We start from the raw sequence: 21556 nt of genomic DNA on the forward strand, positions 1-21556 counted from the left end.
TGTAGATCTATAGGCATGTTTTGGAACCTACACTCTAATATGTTGCCATGAATGTTTTGCTTGACCCTGTCTTGATTTCTATGGTTAGTTACCTCCGCCAAAGAGGAGGTTATGTTTTCGTTGCCGTTTGTTTGTTTGTCTGTGTGCAAAATAACTCAAAAAGTTGGGAACGGATTTAGATGAAACTTGCAGGAAAGATTGAGAATGACACAAGGAACAGATGATTAAATTTTGGTAGTGATCCGGAAACTTTAATGTATTTTATGAAGGATTTTCGATATTTTGGCAGGTTAGGTCAATGAACTTGGAGGGTTCAAGCTGCGCATTTTGAGCTTTTCATGCACGCGCCACGCAGCTGGGGGTTGATGACGTAACAAAAGGCTTCTATTTTGGGAATTCAGGCGATTTTTATCATGCATACGTATGGGTGGAAATCACTGACCTCTATGGAAGAACAAGATCATCGGAAATTAGCTGCTTGGCGGAGTTCTGCGCTCTCAAGAGTGCTTTTCTAGTTTGTGACTAGTTTTGTATGCTTATCTGTTCTACCAAGCACTTATATACTTATCATCCAAGACATTGTAATATTATGTCATGAAAATCTGTGAAGTTATCTTGCTTCTTTTTTTTTTTATACAGAGCAAAATGTTAGCATACAATATCTATTTGCTAAGCAGGTTAAACTTTTACCAGGAGGATATTGCCAGCTGTTCCTTTTTTGGGCAGTATTTTGTTCTGTCTTTTGCCAAAATACTGTAGGTTTCATGGAAAATACTGTTTTTCACAAAATTGACTAACTACATAGTATAATGTGTATTGCAGAAAAGGTAAAAATATGATTTTCCACCAAAAATGCACCTTTTCAGCCCTCAGATTACAGCAATGCTATTTACAAGTTTGGTATCCCTGTAAGAGGACATTAGGGGAACCTAATTATGTTTTTACCTAGCAAGCGAATCTGTGTAGTAATGCTGGTCTTTACCTGCAGAACAGGGCCACGTTAAACCATAGTCTGTTTCACATCTTAATCTTTTTCCCTGCAGTCGTTACTGCTCCTTCAGTACCTCATTTTGAATGGTTCAGAGAGGGTGGTCACAAGCGCGAGAGAGCACCTGTATGATCTGAAAGGATTGGAGTCATACTCCTTTCTAGATGAGTTCAACAGGGACCAAGGCCTGAATGGTAATGACATGGAGACCTTGCATCATTTACATACCCCCTAATTAAGACGATGCTTAACAAGAACACAGTGTAGCAGCTTGTTAAAATTCATTTGTATTACTTTATGTATTGCAATTTATTTTAATGTATGCTTTGTGAATGTTTTTTGACCATTGGTAAAATATCAGCTGATAATTACACTGGACATGGCGATACATCAACTGTTATCATTTTTGTGGAAATACTGATTTGCTGCTGCTGTATGACATGCATTCTTTCATCATTGTAGTGTCATTCCACGACTAATGCCTATCAATGTGTGTAATCATGTTATCCACGAAAGAGTGAATCTGCACCCTAGATGTCCATGGCTGGCATTTTGTGTGTAGTAGGTTTTCAGAGATGAAGACAAGGGCATAATACTCACAAGAGTCATTCTTGATATTATGCATACCTTAGAACTTCATATGCACTGATTGAACCCGCCATATATGCTAACTTAACCCTAACTAGGCCGGGCTATTTAGGTAGTTGATAGAGCCGGGGGGGGGGGGCCTCCCAGGCCCCCCCTCCAGATCTCGGCCGTTGACTGTGCGATCGCGACGAAAATTGGCACACACATTGCCTATGATGTAATCTAAAATACCATGAAGTTAATTTTTCAAAAAATCATCATTTATGCTAAATTATGCTAATTTATGCATGATGATGCATAAAATCAGACTATTTGGTATAAATCACAAAATAAAGCTCAAAACAGGCACATTTTTTGTGTAAATATTCCTTTTAATGTCCTTAGCAAATGTAATTAAAAAAAATTGTGATATCAGAAAAAATTCTTAAGTATTTTATTGTTTTTTGGAATTTCTTATGTATTTCTTTGTTTTTTCGACTTTATGTTTTCCATTGTTTTTTCGATGAAATTTGTCCGCGACATCGCTCCGAACAAGAAAATACGTTATTCATTGATTATAATCAATAAAACACCCAAATAATCGTGCTTTTATGAAATTTGCCTGTAAGCACAGTTTGCATTGAAATTGTACACGAATTAACGTTTTTGAGCAATTTTTGGTCTGACATGCATGTACGTATTTATGCGTAACTTCAGAACCGCGCGCCCGGGCACCGCGAATTTGGTGTCAAAAGATGCGGGAGACTCGAAAGAAAAAAGTCATGAAACGTCGCGGCGATAGTTTTTTGCGATTGCGATACATCGCGCGGAACGTCGAGGGGGGGGCCTCGGAGGCCCCCCCCCCCCCCCCCCCCCCCCCCCCCCGGCCTAGTTAGGGTTAAATTGTGTTGAATTGTCTGATTAAACGATGCCAAGGATTGCTAGAGAGGAGGAGATGTGGGTTCATGTGTGTGTGCGTGTGTTTTTCCAGCAAGTACATACAAACATCTTGAATTGTACTGTTGACTTCGTACTGAAAAGTGTGCTTATTAACTGGCAGTCATTCTGCAGACTTCGTCTATTTGGTGTTGTGTGAATCCCTGTACTTAATCACTTTCCTGGGAATCACATCTTGCTTGGAATGAAGAGCCAACTAAGCCAATTTTTTTTTTTTTTTTTTTTTTGAGTAAGTCTTATTCATCCTGTTGCAGGTGTATTTGTATATGTGTATTTGTGTGTGTGTGTGTGTGTATGTATTTCAAGGACCAAATTTTGTATCTCATTGCTTTCACTGCATCTTCCACAGTGAGGCAAAAGGTCAAGGATATCATCAAGCTCATTCAGGATGACGAGGCCCTCCGTGCCAAGAGGAAACAGGCCAGGAAAGCCAAGGACAAGTACACTGGCTACGAGGGCTCTACAGAAGGTGGGGGATACAGTAAGTAAACATAACTTTACCTATCTCTCTCTGTCCTCTATGTAAGCTCACTTTTATAGGACTTTGGCAGTCAATTTGTCCACTTGAAAGGCAAGTTTTTCATCCTGTTTATATGGGGATGGTGATAGTGCTTGCAACTTCTTTCTTTTTTTTTAGCATCAAAAGCTGCTTGTGTTTTGATAGCAAGGTAATGAGAAATTCTTGCTTTTATTTTAGAAGTCAAAGTCTATATGTGATCCAAGTTGGCTTCAACACATGAAGCAAGTATAATCAAATTAAACAACACGTACAGGTTTTGTATAGTCTGACCTAAGATGAATTGTGGAATTTCAATAGTTTTCACACGATCTCACAGAAACATGTGGTAGATTGTAATTGTGTTTAGTATTCATAGCTCTGCAGCAGGGTGAGAGCTGTTGAAAGTGGATGTAACACAGCTGTGTTGCAGAAGTTTATGTTTGATCCCCAATTCAGAGAAAGTGAACAAAGTGCTTGAGGTAAAAGGGAGATTCCTCTTTTGTAATAACAGATTCTGTTCATTTGAGTGAGATTTCCCCTTTTTTTATCTTTTTCTCTTTTTTTGGGGTCATTGTCAACATTTTGAGTACCATTTGTCCTGGATCATTTACAGGTGACAGATACGACCGACAACCAAAGTCCAGCTGGCTGCGTAACAGGGACAATGAAAACGAACTAGATGAAGAGTGGAATCGGAAGTCCGCTGGTGACAAGACCAGTCGGAAGGGTGATGAATCAGATGAGTCTCCAGCTGAGTATGTGTAAGTTCAATGAACTGTTTGGATCTAAGCAAACGAGATGAGTGTTTTTTTGTGTGATCAAACTGATTACTTCATTGAGTTATTTAAGATTGTCGGTAACATAATTACTAGGAGGACTTCCCACCTTTTTTTTTTCTTGAGAAAAAAAGAGGTATTTATCATTGTTCATGTTTTGACAAGTAATGAAATGTATCAAAAGTCTGCAAGATTGTGTGCCGCATATGAATTGATATTTTACCCAGAAAGGTTACATTTAGCAGTTGTGATTGACTGATTGAATGTCTATGTCCTCGACTTGATTTTAGGATATATTTCCACTTGTGATGCCACTTTGTAATTCTTAGGAATACAACAGGAAATAAATGCCCCACACCAAAGGTTGAAAGACTGGTGTTCATAAATCTTAAGTTTCTCCCACAACCAGTCCGAGGATACTTTAATATTCTATAATGTGCAATATACCTGTTCAAATAGTTTATAGTGTTATGAATTATTCTAAGCTTGCTTGTGGGTGACCTCTTCTGATGATAAGAAGGGAATGTACACAGATTTGGTTACCACAGAAGTAGACTTTACACCTTACTGTTTGAAAAGATTGACAAACATATCTACTGCTCAAATATGAGAAGACTGTGGAATGATATAGAGGTATGTGTCCAGTGCTAAAATTTGGCCGCCATGATAGCAATATGTAACTGTACATCTTATTTTACAGGTAAAACATAGTTTCCATGCACTTGCAGAAATTGTTGTTTTTTGCTCTAAAATGAACATGTATACATAAGAAATGTGTCATATAATGCTGTGATAACACAATTTTAGTTGGGTAACGATGAAAATGCAAAATATTAGCCAGAATGTTATGCCAACTGTACTGCAAGATGAGAACATATCTGATTGTGATTGCTACATTTTGTACATGTTTTATTATCAATAATCAACAAATCAGGCCATGACAGTATTCATCAATCTTTCGCGCTAGAGAGAAACACATGCAGCTTGTTGGGAAATGCAATTGCTCGGGCAGGGTCAATTATCACATCACATTCTACTATCCCTCTACTGAATGGGGAAGGCTTTTCAGGAATAAAATTGTGCACTACAATCTAAATCATTTTGAACACTTTTGATCTCAAAATACTCCAAAACAGTTCATTGATCCTTTGCTAATTCTGCTGGGGGCTGTTGAGCAAGACAGGTTTCTTAATACACCCTTTAATAAAAGCAAACTCCAAATGGTGGATGATAAATTTTGAGCCATTTTGAGAACTATGTCTTACCTAGAACACGAGATGGCGTTTACGCAATGCCGTATCCTGCGTTGTGACGTTACCGTAGGTTATGACATGCCAAATCACGTTCAGAGTTTTGTCTTTTTGTTGTTGATTGCATGTTGTTGTTTATTCTTCCAGAGATGATGAATCAGATGAAGATGCCAAACCGTCATCACAAAACAAGAATTCCAGATTTGAGTTCCGAGACGAAGAGGAAAAGGAGGAGCGGATAACCTCGACAACGACGACAGAGAGGAGAACGAAAACCACCAAAAAGCGGTCGGGCAAGCGAGTAGATTTGGGAGCAGCAGCAGTGTACGCAGCCGAAGCCAAGGAAGACTCCGGTCCTGCATCACAAGTATGCACCCAAGCTGATTTAGAAGTCTCGCTGTTTGCGATGTCATCTGTTTAAAGATGCAGTAAAAATCATGGTGGAGTCTGATATTGATGTTGATAAAAGTACTTGATAGTTTCAGTTTAACTTTGGTGATGTTCACATAAACTCTTTGACTTTCATGATGCATTCTTGAAGGATGCTCATTATGTAACAGGTACTCTAATATTGTGCACAGACGAAGAGCTGCTTTTAATTCAAATAGCATGTAACTCATGATTCATTGATGAATTATATTCCATTTGTCTCTGTGAAATGCCCCAGAGAACAGAAAGGAAATTGATGAATAATAAGGGCAAACATTTTTCTTTTGATAAGTACTTCATATACTAGTACTTAAGAAACTTAATGTTTGATATAATGCAACAGAATGCTCCTTAAAATGCATAAACGTTGTGCTAATTTCCCTTCTTACTCGTGTTTGCTGATCAGAATTCCAATGATTTAGTGTCGGAACTCTTCGATTCTGGCATCGCGGCATCAGTGGCACCAATCACAAATACAGCAGCCCCACCGTCACAGTCTGTAGACCTGTTTGCAGACTTCTCGTCTGCTGCAGCCAACGACAGTTTTGGTGACTTCAATCCAAGGGCAGACACAAGTTCAGGGAATGTCCTGGCCAGCGCGTCACAGTCTACTACCTCCCCAAATGGCGACTTCGCAGATTTCTCAAGTTTCCAGAGTACTCCTGCACCAGGCTCTAGGTAACCATTATTACATATTTCTATGGTGAAGCATGCGTCCATTTCACTTTTATATTTAAACTATTTGTGGGATTATGCATTAGCAGTTTAGGTGGGAATAAGTGTAATAATTTTCCTTGAAAGTGTTGAGAAGATCAAAATGACATAACAGTAGAAAACATGATCTTGTTTGTAACGATGGATGCAGGGATATATACATGTATTGCCTTGAGGATATTGCATTGTAAAGATATGTGGACTGTAGGTTAATTTGTGGTCTAAATAATGATATAATGTTGATTTGAAATGACTCAGTAGTAGTAATTCTCTGGTTTTGATGTATATGTAGTTGTATAGGCCCCAGAATATTTACAGATTCCAAACAGACTCAACGTGCAACTGAGAAGCGGGTACACCTTGAAAATGTCCGCCATGGCGACATCACTATCCAGAATCAGAAAACATGAGAGTCTTTACCAGTATCCCAAAGTTTTGCATGCCCTTTCCCCGACCTACAGCGCAGACAAATCGTTCGGTGAATTCAAGAGTGTATCGGTGTCGCAGACACAGCAAATGCAGAGCAGCACAACATTACAAAGCAACCTGCAGCTGCTGAGCATGGATGCACCCCTCCAGCCTTCAGGCGGCCAGGGACTCATGCAGCCGCAACCCATCATTCAACCGCAGCCCACCATGCAGCCGCAGATGAGCAGCATGGGCATGTTACAGCCCCAACAGGTTAGCCACCCTCAGCTCATTTCCTTTTCACCTTTTGACCTGTACTTCCTTTTCACTTTTTTTTTTTTTTTTTTTTTTTACCTGTACTTCCTTCCACATGTACCAAATATGTACCGTTTCATGTTGTGGCACAAACACCGCTTGATCTCTCTTTGCTCTGTGTATAACAGTAGAGTAATCGTTGCAATGTTGATGTGAAAACTCTTTCTTGTCTGAAATAATGCTCTGAATTCTCTTCCTCAGATTGATGCTATTATTTGTGTAGACCCAGTGAACTTCTCTGAACCCAGTTGCCTCAATGTAGCAAAACTAAGTACATTTGTAACACATAGGAGCTCTTGTCAAGCAGGCCACAACAATGAGCTGCCTACATGTAATCACCTTGAACTCTGTGATTCCCATGTATTTTTAGCCCACGTGGGAAGAGGCGGGGCCATTATGAACTCAGACCATGCATGTAACTTGTTTACACACAGTCACAGTGGTCCTGTCAGGGGACTTTATGAATGCTGCAAAGCTGTATTCAATCAGCACTTTGGGTGCTTAGGTGTATCTGCAGTTAGAAAAGACAAAACACAAAATTCCAAGTAAGCATTGTTGTCTTTTGAAGTCAGGATTTTTAGGGGTCTTTTTTTTTTTTTTTTTTAATACTTCTGTTATGATTAGACATTAATATTTGTGTGTCTTATATTCCTCAAACACTTAATTTTCTGGAATGCTTCTGCAAAATTTTGTTATTTCAGTTTAAAGGAATAATTTCAAGTGTCGAATAGATCAGAAAAAAAAAATATTTATATAATCTTTCCCTGGTTGTTGGAAGCAAACAGTGACCATAATTGAAAAAAAAATCTTGGTCCTGGATTGATGAGGATTGCTGAGATGTGATACAGGGGCAGGCACAAGAAAGTACTGTAAAAAGTTGATGTTTTGGTCCTTAAAATTCCCATTTAATTTCTGTTGAGTGAAGGAAGTCCTTGTATGTTTATTTTACAGCAACACTGGTGTGGAATGATACATTTAAGTCTCCTCAGTACAAAAATAATACTTTGTAGTCAGGCAAATGAACATGTAATTTGTATATACTGTAAGTTCTGAAGTGTCTTCATTGATCTCGCTAGTGGAGATTTCTTCCCTCTAGCATAATAGGTACAATGGAAGGTTTTGCAGTTGTGTTATAGGATTTAAGATGTCAATGTTGCTTAATGGCACCTCATTGAGATTTAAGTGTATGTTCTCTTCTCTGCTCTTTACACACCCTGTTTCTAATACATGCTTCTATAAAACTGGTGTGCAGCTTTGTCTTACATTCCGTCCATACTCCAACCAGATGGTATGTGATGAGTAAGGTTCTCGTTTTGTAGGCGCAATGCAATAATAAAACTGTATAAATTGCCCTTGTACTCTTGCTGTCGACCAAACTTTGAAACTAGGGGATGGTATTTATAGTATGGGGTGAAAAAACAAACAAAACAAACAAAATATTCACAGTATATCACTGTCGGGCAAACAAAAATGCATGTAGATATTTAACTAATCCCTGCCTGTCACAAAGTCTCATGGATTATTAGGAAATATTATGTGAGTTAAACCAAGGAACCTTCTCTTCTTTAATCATTGCCTCTAATTCTGCCTGAGCCTTAGTTGAAAAAGTGTATGTTGTGGAACATTGAGAATATATATTGTAATAGAGTTTACCAATATTTGAAATTTCTGTACATGTTCATTATTGTAGTGTTTCTTTTTAATCTCAAGGCTGATTTAAATCTTGTTTTGTAGGGTTTTTCTTCTGACAAATCTGATCTTTTGTAAATGACTTGTTTTTCTTGTAATGACTCAATTAAGATTATCTGGTTTCAGTAGACTAGGAAGAAAGAAGGAAGTATTATGTAGGGGAAGTATGCAAGCTGCCTTCGACACTCTTGAGTCATCGTTTAGACAGAGTTTAATTAAAGTTGACACAAGCATACCACTGTAGGCCAGTACATTTGGTCATGTGTCAAGCCAAGCCAAGGGGATGAGATGCAATTTATTCAGTTTTGTACAAAGTAAGCTATGCTTTGAATGTTATCAGCTTTGTGCCTATCCTCAAAGTAAACTGATCTTTGTAACCCCTCGTGTTGACCTTCTCTAGTGTACCTTATCTTTATTATTTGGATGGAATTCAAAAGGCTACGTGCTGAGGTGTACATGCAGGCATGGAGAAGTTGCATGGTTTTGTTTGGCGTTGTGACTGTTGTGGGAGCAGGCAGTATGGCAGGGCAGGGCAACAGACATTTGGTTCCCCCTTGTTCTACATAAATTACATCTGTGTGCAGGATGGTTCGATTTGATAGAAACCAGGTTTCGAGCAATGACGTCAAACATGAATTGTCTTTTCTGTGAATGTCATGCACCTAAGTTTGTATCTGACATGGCGCATTTCATTTGTGGGTGCTAACTAATGAGTTGAAGGAAAGCAAGGGGAAACGGTCCTACTGTACAGGTACATTTGTACCCTGGTGACTTGACATGTCGAGTGTCATTAACAGTAAGATGTGAAAGAGTGAAATGAAATATGTCTCATTGATGTGACAGACTCAGAAATTATCTTCAAAATTAAACAAAAGAGATTTCTAGAAAATTGATTACCAAGTACCTATGACTAAATGCACCTTGAGAAGAGAAACAAACTTCTTGGCTTTAGAAACAAGCAGATTTCAAAACCTTGTGTATTTGTTGTTATTGTGGACACCATGCACCACTGACGTAACTACCGTTGGAATGCATGCTAAATAGAAATTCATGTTTATTTGAGGAATTATTCAAAACTTAATTAAATCATTTTCGTATGATATTAATATTTCCAAACTTAGTCACATTTGCATTTACCAGTGCTCTAGAAGCATTCATATGAAGTGTTGCAAACCTGCTATTTGCATTGAAGGACAGGGAGTGTGCAGTTTTGCAGAGCGATGAACTTCATCACACTTTGCTGAAGAAAAATACATATGAAATTTTGACTCTGTGGAAAATGGATGAGTTCAGTGGTCTTATTTTAGGAAATAGTTAGGAACCAGGATGATGAGTGAAAGGGATTGTGGAATAAACGAAGCGGAAAGAGTGCTTTTATAAGAAATGACATGACAATATGACCTTGAGTCCACATAATGGCATACATTGTATATCCAAATCACCGCATTACAGTGACAAAGAAAAAAAAAATTATTAGGAAAAATCAGTCAAGTAATTGCTAGAATGTGCTGAAATGAAATTATTGTTATTGATCAAATTTTAAAGACCCATGGTGGGGAAATATTCAGTGTATCTCTTATTTTATGAAGTCCTCATTTGGAAGATCACAGAACGGAGCAGAATTTTGTTTTGTTTTTGTTTTTTATTTTAATTTTTTTTTCTCTGTGAGTACCATTCACATGTTTTACTGCAGCTTGGTTTCAATCATTTTGAAACACCCTGTACTGCAGGGTGATTGATTAGGATGTCTGTTGCGCTGTCCCAACCAAAATATATGATTTACGAGTCCTTGTGCTTCTCATCCTTTTCCTGCTGTGATGAACACCAATTGTTATTTTATGTTCAGCTGGATTGTTTGTTATTGTTTTTTTTTCCTTCAATTCTCTGATAGTGACAGTACAGGAAACCTGAAAAACATTGTAGTGTGTTGATATGTGGCAGCCTATTTCCTCATACAGCCTCAGTCCCATATGTATATATTGGTTAGAGCAAGTACCCAGTATATGCACTTCTTGTTTGTGTGTGGTTTGTTTGATATTCTTTTTCATCATTTTTGCCCCTTTCCCTTCATGTTGCTTTTTTTGTTTGTTTGCCAGTCACTTGAGTTAGACCAGCCACAAATACCACAACAGGTAATTCAGCCACCACTTCAGCAAGATCCCCAGCAATCTTACATGAGTGGCTTGCCTGCTGAGCAACAAGCTCAGTACATGTATTATGCAGTGGTAAGACTTGAGATTACTTTTGGAATGGACTCTTACCTGGCTTTGGGAAATCTCTGTGCCCGCCACTTGCCTTCTCTAAATTATACCTCTGATATATTTGCTCGAAATTATGGCATTAAATTGTGGAAATATATTCATTTATATTTATCGGTCATATATCTTTTGGTAGTGTGGTTATTAATGGCATCCCGTAATCAATGCACTTACATGAATAATAGTAATATACCTGGTATTTCAGTAAAAAATTATCTAGAAAAAAGAAAATCATGGTATTGTCCTTTATTTTGTATTATATTTTTTTGCATTATTAAATCACCACCCTCATATATATTGGTGTCAACTAACAACCATTGTCCCCTTTGCGCACCTCTGTAGACATACTTTACTCAACAATGGTTTGGTATCTTGAAATGTCTGTTTGGGGGGTTATATTGTCGAGAGGACATGTGTTGAATCAGTAGACCAATATTGCCACTCCTTGATCGTTTGTTGTTTGAGTTTTTTTTTTTTGGATTAATGCACAATGCTCTAAAGATATGTTGAAGGGCAAGTATTCATTAACCTGTAATTGACCCCCTGTGACTTGTGATTAAATTCACTTGATATCCTATTGAGATAGATGTATACTATGTTGAAATTGCACTTTTACAAGAGCGTATTACATACTGTACATGCACATGTTAATCTTGCGTAATATTGACATACTTTTTTTTTTTTACACAAAAAATAAAATGAGTAGTCCCTCTTTACTTGAGAAGACATCTGAGAGCCTTTCAGTAATCCATGCAAGTGTATATCCACTGGGGCCATCTGGAAATACCAAATAGTGGGCTCTTTGGGCTTTGCATGACTAGGTGTAGAATTTGACATTGTTGATTTTTGCATTCATGCATAAATTTCTGCAGTGTACTTCCTTTTTGCCTTCCCAAATGTGGATTGCCTTCCCAAATGTGGATTGCCTTCCCAAATGTGGATTGCCTTGTGTAGCCTGCTGCTAGTCTATAATTACCAGTATTGATATTTGTCTGTCATGTTGACTGTAGTGGTGGTGGCATGGGCGAAATAAAAAACAACATTTTGTTGTTTATGACAGGCCTCATATCCCATTTATCCTGATACAACTAAGCACATACACAAGGACTTGTGCTCTGGGAAATCATTCTTATATCTAGAACTCATGCAGCCTAGTAATTTCTTAGTATCATGTTCATCAACTTGGTGTTGCATTCGGCACCAGTGTACATTGTACCTTCTTTCCCGTTTGGGTAACGAGTATTTCATGTTCTTGTTTTGTCATTAATCCCTCCCCCTTTCCCCTTCATGTTTCAAGACTCGCTATGCTTTCCTAGTACTATTATGTCTACTTACTGTCCTTGAGCCATAATTACAAATAGCATAAATTGACATGAAATCAATTTTATTTCATTCCATCATATTGCATGTCTAGTTTCCAAAAGAGGATTCAATTCTACATGTACCTTCTTTTTATTCAGTTAGTTCTAAAAAGAAAACATATCGTCACTGGGGCAACAAGACCTCGTATCTACAAAATGTCAAATGTTCAGGAGAGCCAAAAACATGGCGGCCAAAGCAGTATAACGAATGGGATAGCCTTTCCTTTGACATGCCATGGTGGCTTCTTTTGGGGGGTAAGACAGTAAGGATTTGGACAGGACATCACTTAACCAATTATCTAACCATTAATCTAAAAATGTCATTTTCACCAAAATTTGAGATACAGGGTCTTGTCACCCCAGCGACGACATATGATACAATGTATAATAAAATGACATGAAACATGTTCACATTTAAAATCTCTCGATACATCCCATTGCTTGCATTCAAATTACTGTATTGTGTCAGACCAGCTGTGTGATTTGACAGAAGTAGCAGAAATGGAAAAGAAATTGCATTTACTGATAGTATGGACAATACATGACTAATGTTGACCGAAGCCCATATTCGTGAAGGTGATTTAAATTTAGACCACGGTTTAAAAAACCATGATCTAAAATAAGCATGAAGTAGGCATACTTTTTACATTGGTACGTATCGATGCGCATTTGTTACTGGATGTCTGATGGCATATAAATGCAGTCTGTCAATCATATTTGTGCTGAAGAAATTTGCATAAATCATGGTTTAGATTTAAACCACCTGAGTGAATTTGGGCCCTAGAGTTCCTCTGTTTCACACTCACCCTTCATTCTGCATTCCTTAATTGTATATTTCTATAATTTTTTTTTTAAATTCTGTCTATCATTATGAATAACAGATAATATACTGCATGATGCTTTGCCATGTACTTAAAGATGCTCTGTACTTTTTTATCCAGTCTTACTCTTCCTTTCGTTCACTTTATCTCTATCGTAGCAATCAGTCGCATTCATTTGCATATCTCTATGGTAGCAGTCAGTCACATTCATTTGCATACTCAGTTATGGACCTAAACTCTAATTGGAATGCTCCTCTCTTTTGTTTTGGCTTCCTGTTGCATGGTATGACGATGCCGTGGCTTGGCAACAATACACTTCCAAGTCTTCCCTAGTATGAAATGCAATGAGGCCTCTTTGCTCTATATGGGATCCAAGGTCATTTTTTTTTCATATTTTTCTTCCTTTTCCTTTTGTTGGCAATTGTGATGGCAGTTTCCTCTGTGATGCCGGTCCCACTCATTTTAAGAAGTGCCCATATTACTACAAACTTGTATCCCCTTCCCATATGGTGGTGAATTTTTGCTGGCATGGTGAGAATGCAATACCCCAAAGGTCATTTCTTGTTTTATAGCTATTTGGTGATGGCTGTCAGATGGTACTATTCATGGAGTCAGTTGGAATGAAATTGACAAGACACCTTTTCTCTCCCCCCCCCCCCCCAAAAAAAAATCTTTTGCTGCCCGCTCGTTTCTGCACTCAGTCCCCCGCAATGCTGGGAGATGCGAGCCATGTGGGGCCCATGGTTGTTCAGCAAGGTGTCATGATGGTACGTGTACATGAGAGTAGATTCCCCAAATGCCCAGCAGCATAAAAACACACACACAAAAAAAAACAACAACAACAACAACAACAACAACAACAACAAAATAAGCAAACAAACAACAAACCCAAATTGATCAAACTCTTTAAAAACTTTGTTGTACATTATACAGCATGAATCATGAACCTGTGATGGTGAAATGTGCCTTACTTTGCTCTGGAAATGTATCTGTCACAGAGAATATGAAAAGCATGTGTGACTAGATTAAACATGTTAGATTCTTTAAGGATTTTCAGCCCATAGCTTTCTAATAGCCTCTTGTTTTATATTAGAGAGTCAAGTAGAAATCAATCGCCACCTTAGTTGTACCTGTTTCTCAAAAAAAAAAAATCCTCATTGTCATGTTTTCTGTTTTTGTTTTTGTTTTTTCTTGTAGTGCAATGAACTTTGCACCTCTGAAATCAGCTTACATGTGTTTGTTTGTTTGTTTGTTTTTTTTGGGGGGGGGATGGGAGTAAGAATTTAAACAATCCTAATCTCCGTAATTTTGTGAAATGCAAAGTGAAAAATATTCATTAACTCTGAATACTTTCAAGGAATCATTTACTGTAGCTCTGGTGTTCATCTTTGCACAATTTTGTGCATCTAGTGAAATGACTTCTTTTTGATAAAAAACTGGTCACCATTTCAATAGGAGTTTCTAAATACATGTGCAGGCAGAATATTTGAATATTTGTGACTCGTGCAAGTTCATCAGCTGTTCATCAAGATGCACATGATACAATGTTCCGTGAGATTTCAGAAAATCTGTAAGTCTTCACTTTTGTGCTGCACATTGTATTTGTGTAATATCAGGATCTTTCATCTTTCTCTAACTATGCTGCACTTATTCCTTCTTTTTTAACTCGCTCCTAATGAAAGCCCTCTGTTGGACCTGTGCTGGTATGTGTAATCCATTGATGGATAATCAAACTCCAATCTATGAAATATTCTGGATATATCATGTTTAGATTTACTAATTATTTGCTTGTTATGTGTTCCATGTTGTCACATTGTGGTTTTCCTTTCTCTTGTATTCCATACATGTAGCTGTTGTGTAAGCTTTCATGTTTTTTGTTTTTATGTGTATTGTATCGTGGTTGAGTGGTTGAAAAAAAAAAGTTGTGAATGCCTAAACTAAATATGTAATATGTCATGTAAGAAAAATTTTGATTTTCGTTTCCCTATTCATGAATAGTTAAAGTTTGAATTACACTTGCTGTAGCAAAAGGAATATCAGCATTGTTTCCTTCACAAACAATGACCAGCTTTGATGTAAATTATTTTCTATGTAAAATTTATGAATAGAAACAGAATTGTGGAACTGGGAAAGATTAGGTAACACACAATCCTTGCTTCTGGCATGCTTATGATGTATCATTTGAAATATAATTCATAGAGTATGAAAAGTGATAGAAGCACAAAATTTATTTTATGCATGGAGTTATTTCATCACATGAAATAAATAGCATACAAAGTTGTTGTGATGAGTGTGAATTAAGGGTGTATTGTAATGTTACCTCATTTTAAAATGTGATCTGGATGGATCACAATCAATGCTACTTGGGCCCTTCAGACATGTTGTCTTTGAAGGGATTGGTACAAACAGAGAACTGTATATTCAGTGATGAAATGCACAGCAGAGCTTTCATAAAGGATGAGTAGTTGGGGGGGGGGGGTGATATTCTCTTTTCGTAACATAGGCCAGCATTTTCTTATTGTGGTCAACAGAAAGATAACTGCTGCTCCCAAATTAATTTCTTGAAGTGTATAGCTATAAGAGTGGTAGGAGTTGACAGTTGACTCGAATTGCTGTTGGATTCAGTGCAGAACAACGAGAATAATATGGAATTGTGTAAGGAGCTTGTCATTAGCTTTCTCATTTGTTTTACGTTCAGACATTTGCCTGCCGGCTAATTGATGGACAGTGAATAGATGGAGATTTGCCTGCGGGGAGCTAAAAAGCTATTGATAGAAATGGAAGAGATCAGCAAAGTGATTGAAAAATCTGAAAGTAATCTTTTAAGTTGCTTAAATTTTGACTGTAGCACCAAAAGCAGTTTCTTGGGTATATCCTTTGAGCGATTGGTTATCAACTAAATTACATCATCTTGGTTATTTTTGATTAGTCCTGATTTTCAGAAGTTTTCCAAATTAGCAGCCAGATATCACGTGAAGCAGAATTTAACAGAGAATTAAACATTCCCACTTTCTTCATTTCTGCACAGGCAACTCAAATGAACCAAGGCATGGGTATGATGGGGCAACCACAAGGCATGATGGGACAGCCACAAGGCATGATGGGACAACCGCAAGGCATGATGGGACAGTCGCAGCCATCAGCATTAGCAGCAGGGTCTACAACTCCATCGGTAAGCTAAACATGATTTGGTAGGAGCGTTGTTTTGAGATGATATCCGTATATTGCCCTGTAGATTTGTGGGTAGTTCCCACATACGGGTATGTCATTGACTTGAAAAACTTAATTTTCTTGTTGTAACAGTCAATGCAAATCGACTCATTATGGTTTCTTTGCCCTTTTGAGAGCCCGTCCATTCAAGTGACAGTCACCTGAATGAGACCGTAAGATCTATTCCATGAATAACCAAGTCTATTGTGAAAGCAAGGTACAAACTAAATTGTAATTTAGATAAAAATTTAATTACAATGTAGGTAGAGACAGATTGATTTGAATATTGATGTGATGTGATGTGAATTCTTAGAGGTTAAAGGGATCGTATAGTTTTGGTTGAGCCTTAACTTCAGGTTTTTATCATTTTTTGGTGAGATAGTGAGAAACCTCTTATGAAATATGAAAGAGCATGTAATTCCAAGAGGGATTCAATGTTTATTTGATGAAAATTGGTTTTGAAATGGCCGAGATATCCAAAACAGAGCGATCCTAATAAAGTGTGGGACCCACACTTTATTACAATCGTTTTGTTTTACTTTGTTTTTGGAAGTTTCAGCTATTCCAAACCCGATTTTTATCAAATAAACTTTGAATTCCTCTTAAAATGGTATGCTCTGTACTATTTCATAAGTGTTTTCTTGGTATCTTACAAAAAAGTTAAAGCCCAATTTTCATCTCCACCAATACTGTACTACCCCTTTAAGTGAAGGGGGAGAATGGGAGAGGATACATCTGCGCGGACGGTGGTCTGGGAAATAAGATAAGAAGCAAATTACAATATTCTTTCATCATTCTTCGTCTTCGTAGAAATCCAAAATCTGGTCTGACAGCAAGGTGAACATCAGTTTGGATTCTCTGAGTCCTGGAGATAGATACAAGAAGCAGTCTCAGCCGTCCATGAACCAGCTGCAGCAACAAGGTAATGTTCACACCATGGGAATCCCCAAACAAAATTGGCTAGTGTGCTAGTGCTGGTGGGGATTAGGGCGATGCTTGTAGATGGAGATTGGTGTAATGATTGTACTTTGCTGTGTTCCCACATGCTTCTCTTGGGAGTGTCAGCTGGATTGATGCTGCAGATTGTTCTATAGCACGGGTTGAAAAAGTATGCATTTTCAGTAGTCAATAGCTGTGCGTTTATTTCTACAGGCAGTATGTTCAATATAAAATAATCATCACGATCACTGACGATAGTCACTGTAAACATGCTGTTGTGCACTTGCAGCAAGAGTTTGTGCGCTTAGCAAGCATTCACGCTATGATTATGATAACGCACATGTCTTCCCGCGTGTGTAGGAATATTATGCATACGGTAACTATGGAATCTAATCTAAATGCACTCAGTTGCACCTTGTAGGTTAAACAATTCCATAGTTACCTTAAATACACACAATTCCTACTGACACACTCATACATTTTTTTTACTGGTGTGCTTAAAGTGGGCCTTACTGGAGAATTTGGTCTGGAACATGACAAGTTTTGAAAATTTGTATCAAACAATCGTGGTAGTATATACCATGACATATGAAATGTTCATGTAAAGACCCCATAGATTTTTCTTGGTTTCTATGAAATAATTGTTGCTGAATCCATGTCAACAATGACCAAGATATCTCCTGTTTCTCTCATAGGTCTAGACTGAAGTCTGGTGTAATTTGTTTTGCTCAGAATATTTTCATGATTAGTGTCAGAGTTATAATACCATATGTGAAGAATTTTCCATTTTACTTCATAAGACAGTGATTTGTAATCACGGCATGTATGCAGGAAAAAGATACAGGTGGTGCAATGTGAACATTGTGGATGTCAATGAAGCAGAACATCCAGGGCTGCACACAAACCCATTTAGGTCGGACCAGTCGGTCCCCAGTTTTTATGCCTCTGCCACGAAGTGGTGCCGGAGGCATTATGTTTTCGGGTTGTCCGTCCGTCCGTCCGTCCGTCCGTCCGTCCGTCCGTCCTTCCGTCCGTCCGTCCGTCCTTCCGTCCGTCCGTCCGTCTTTCCGTCCGTCCGTAATGAATTTTGTGGACAAGGTAACTATCAAAAGCTGTTGAGGTATCCTAATGAAACTTGGCATGTATGTGTATTAGGGGGTGAAGTTGTGCCTATCAACTTTTGGGTGCATGTGCTCAAGGTCAAAGGTCAAAAGGTCAAGGTCAAATACATAAAATTTCACTATTTCCACCATATCTATGCGATGCCTGAAGATATTTCCTTGAAACTTAGTGCATACATGTATTACCCAATTTAGATTCTCTGGTGAAAGTTTGGGTCAGGAGGTCAAAGGTCAAAGGTCAAAAGGTCGAGTAAAAGTATTAAAACTTCTTTTTTTTTCTCTGTAAATTGGAAAATTGTTCAAGGTATCTTCATGGAACATAGTATATACATGTACTGACTGGCAGTGATTATCTGGAGAATGTAGGGTTCATGGGGTCAAAGGTCAGGGGTCAAAGGTCAAGTGCAACACTTCAAAATTTTACTATTTCCCTCATGTTCATGCAATGCCAGCAGGATTTTTTTTTTTTTACACTTGGTGTATGCATGTGTAACCTAATAGAAATTCTCTGGAGAGTTTTTTTTTTCTTTTTTTTTTTGCCTCAAAGGTCAAAAGGTCAAAGATCAAGTGAAAGTGCTGAACTATCATTTGTAACTTTTTCCTCCATATTTCGGAAGTGGCTCAATTTATCTTGAAACTTACTACATATTTATGCATGTTCTACCTGAAAGTGATTATCTTATGAATTTTAGGGTCAAAGGCCAGATGAACATGGTAACAATTTACTATTCAGTACAGAAATTGCACTTTTTCTCCATACTGGTACCATGAAAATTACTCAATGCATAAATGTATGAATGGGTCAAAGTCAAGTTAAAGTCCTTAAATCCCCAAATACATGCTCTCCTATTCATCCAATTAAACCAAGGTCAAGGAAGGTGAACATTCAACACATTTGTGACAAACTTGTCATTTCAATATTTTGCCAGTTTTGTGAAAATGTAATCACACATTGTCCACATGTACTATCTAGACCTATTAGGAGAATCATGCATTATGGCGGAGGCATACCAGTCGCCATAGCGACATTTCTAGTTTCCTTTATTTAACTGGTCCATTTCTGAAAATGTTACTGATCCGACAGTGATTTTTACCGGTCAGAGACTGTCAGACCAGTGCCAGTGTGCAGCGCTGCAGAACCGTTATCATTTACAATATTTTGTGGCAGTGGAATATGTTGTTAGTGCAGAATGCACTTCTCCGACATTTTCCAGCGGTGCATATCACTGTGAACTTACCCCTGACTCTTGCACTCTCTTTCTGATCTTTATAGGAGTCATGTCACCCGGAGGACAGCCAAACTACAACATGAGTGGCATGATGTCTCCACCGCCGGGCCAGCCAAGCCCCCAGATGGGAGGCATGATGAGTGGTATGGCCCAGATGAACTTGGGTTCCCCCATGGGCCAGCCCACAGTGCCGGCCGGGGCCATGCAGGGCAGCATGGGTGCCACAGCAGGAATGAGGCCGCAGCAGCCGATGATGATGGGACAGCCGCAGATGGGGATGGGGATGGGAATGGGAATGGCACCGGCGGGCATGGGTATGATGGGCCAACAGCAGTACGGTGCGTATGGAGCCAAGTGAGACTTATCAGCTAGCTAGTAGAGGCAGGACTCTCCATATGATCAATGAGATAGCGAAGACTATCTCGTGTGGATGACTTGAGCGCGACTGGCACGCTCTTTTTAATCCCCTCTGTGAGCTCCCCACGCATCAGATCAGAGTGACCATCAGTGACCATCCCTCGATCCACACACAGAGGACAGCCAGTGGGACAACGGCATTCATCAACGCATCACCCCACTGTCCTGTAGAGGTGTCACAAGCTGTTGGATTCAAACACACGTCCCAACTGACCTTCCGGGGGTTAAACCTCCATCCACTGTACAAGTATATTCATTTTGTGGGGGGTTTGTGTTGTTGTTGTTTTATGATATTCTAGTCCATTGTTTTTAAATCGCATTGTATCAGAGAAAGGTCCCAATTCCCTACACGAATGCTCCAGTGTAAAGACAAGAGCCCTGAGCTCAAGGTAACGCTCAAGGTAATCACAATTCTGTCCATAGTCTCATTAGAGGAGTTGCAGGGAATGATAAGACCAGTTAGACGACACACCATTCTTCCAGACCTGTGTGTATGTATGTGTGTGTGTGTGTGTGTTTGTATGTCCGTGTGTTTGTATTGCTGTATGTGATGTGAATGGTGCAGTTAGGGAACATATTTTTAAGCTCTTGTAAAGTTTTCATTTCTCTCTTTTACTTTCCTTTATCATTTTATCACAATTTGGATTTTTATGAAATGAGTGCCTTGATATTTTAGAGTTAATTTCTTCTTATCAAGGCCGGCTGAACGTCAGTGAGACAGTCCAGTTAAGACATATAATCTTATTATATACATATATATACGATATATTATTTTTATCCCTCTCATACATGTATATGGCATATCCCCTTTCCAACTGCAATTGAAATACATTTTATATGAATTATCTGCATAAGGCGTGACATTCATTTCAGTCAGCGTGATTGCGTGCATGTAGGTGCATCTTTCAGATTTGAGAAATTGTGTACTGCAAATTCTGGAACAAATGCAATGATACTCGTGTGCTCTGTCTCGAATACGTCAGTTACGTTCTTCTGATTCTGACAGCTTTTGCCTTTGCGACAACTCAGTTTCGATGTGGGATTAGACACTTTCTGCAGAAAGGGCTTGCAAAGGGATGTCCTATGCTTCATACCTGGGTAATATCTGTAGAATATCTGTAGAAGGAATGTCCTATGCTTCATACCTGGGTAATATCTGTAGAATTTCTCCCCTCCCCCCAAAAAAAGCCCATAAGCTCTGCCTTGATGTGATGGGTACATTAGGCTGCCCTGCTAAATGAACTTCTCTGTACTAGGTATCACAAGTTCTTAGTCGCGCCTCCTTTCCTTTCCTGGGGCCCCGTATGAGTGTATTGTGCAGCTGTGTTTGTGTTTGTGTTTGTGTGTGTGTATGCCATTTGGAAATGCCTTCATAAGTAGACCCATTCCAGGAGATGCACCTGCTGACCATGGTCTTGCATTAATCATGGATGTTTTCTTTGAATGGTGGCATAGGCATGCGTAGATCACTAATAAATGCATGTGGAATGGTTACCCCCGTGTCGATGCGCTACGGGTAGCCCATGGTGTGTATGTGATATTCAGATATGAACACTCGCGAGGTTCATGGTACCCTGTGACATATTATATGCCCATCGGGTCCTCGGT

The 21556-nt window shown here is 38.6% G+C and overlaps 1 protein-coding gene across 1 annotated transcript; it reads left to right on the forward strand.

The window, feature by feature from the left end:
* Window positions 1-809: 809 nt before the first annotated feature.
* LOC139726762 (clathrin interactor 1-like) lies at window positions 810-20602 on the forward strand. Its single transcript, XM_071637754.1, has 11 exons — window positions 810-827; window positions 1044-1182; window positions 2862-2993; window positions 3625-3772; window positions 5185-5404; window positions 5873-6144; window positions 6642-6861; window positions 10689-10817; window positions 16061-16204; window positions 17053-17164; window positions 19576-20602. Exons 1-11 carry the CDS (start codon window positions 810-812, stop codon window positions 19887-19889), a joined length of 1848 nt encoding a protein of 615 aa, XP_071493855.1. The 3' UTR covers window positions 19890-20602.
* The last annotated feature ends 954 nt before the right edge of the window (window positions 20603-21556 follow it).

Source organism: Diadema antillarum, unplaced genomic scaffold (genome assembly GCF_040938485.1).
Source record: "Diadema antillarum isolate AM-2024a unplaced genomic scaffold, OU_Dant_1.0 seq00000098_RagTag, whole genome shotgun sequence".
NCBI classification, from domain to species: Eukaryota; Metazoa; Echinodermata; class Echinoidea; order Diadematoida; family Diadematidae; genus Diadema; species Diadema antillarum.

Bases quoted from the DNA above. Each gene is read 5' to 3' on its own strand.
- LOC139726762 (XM_071637754.1), top strand. The intron at 3,773-5,184 runs GTAAGTTCAATG...TTATTCTTCCAG, and splicing joins GAGTCTCCAGCTGAGTATGT to AGATGATGAATCAGATGAAG. The intron at 10,818-16,060 runs GTAAGACTTGAG...ATTTCTGCACAG, and splicing joins AGTACATGTATTATGCAGTG to GCAACTCAAATGAACCAAGG.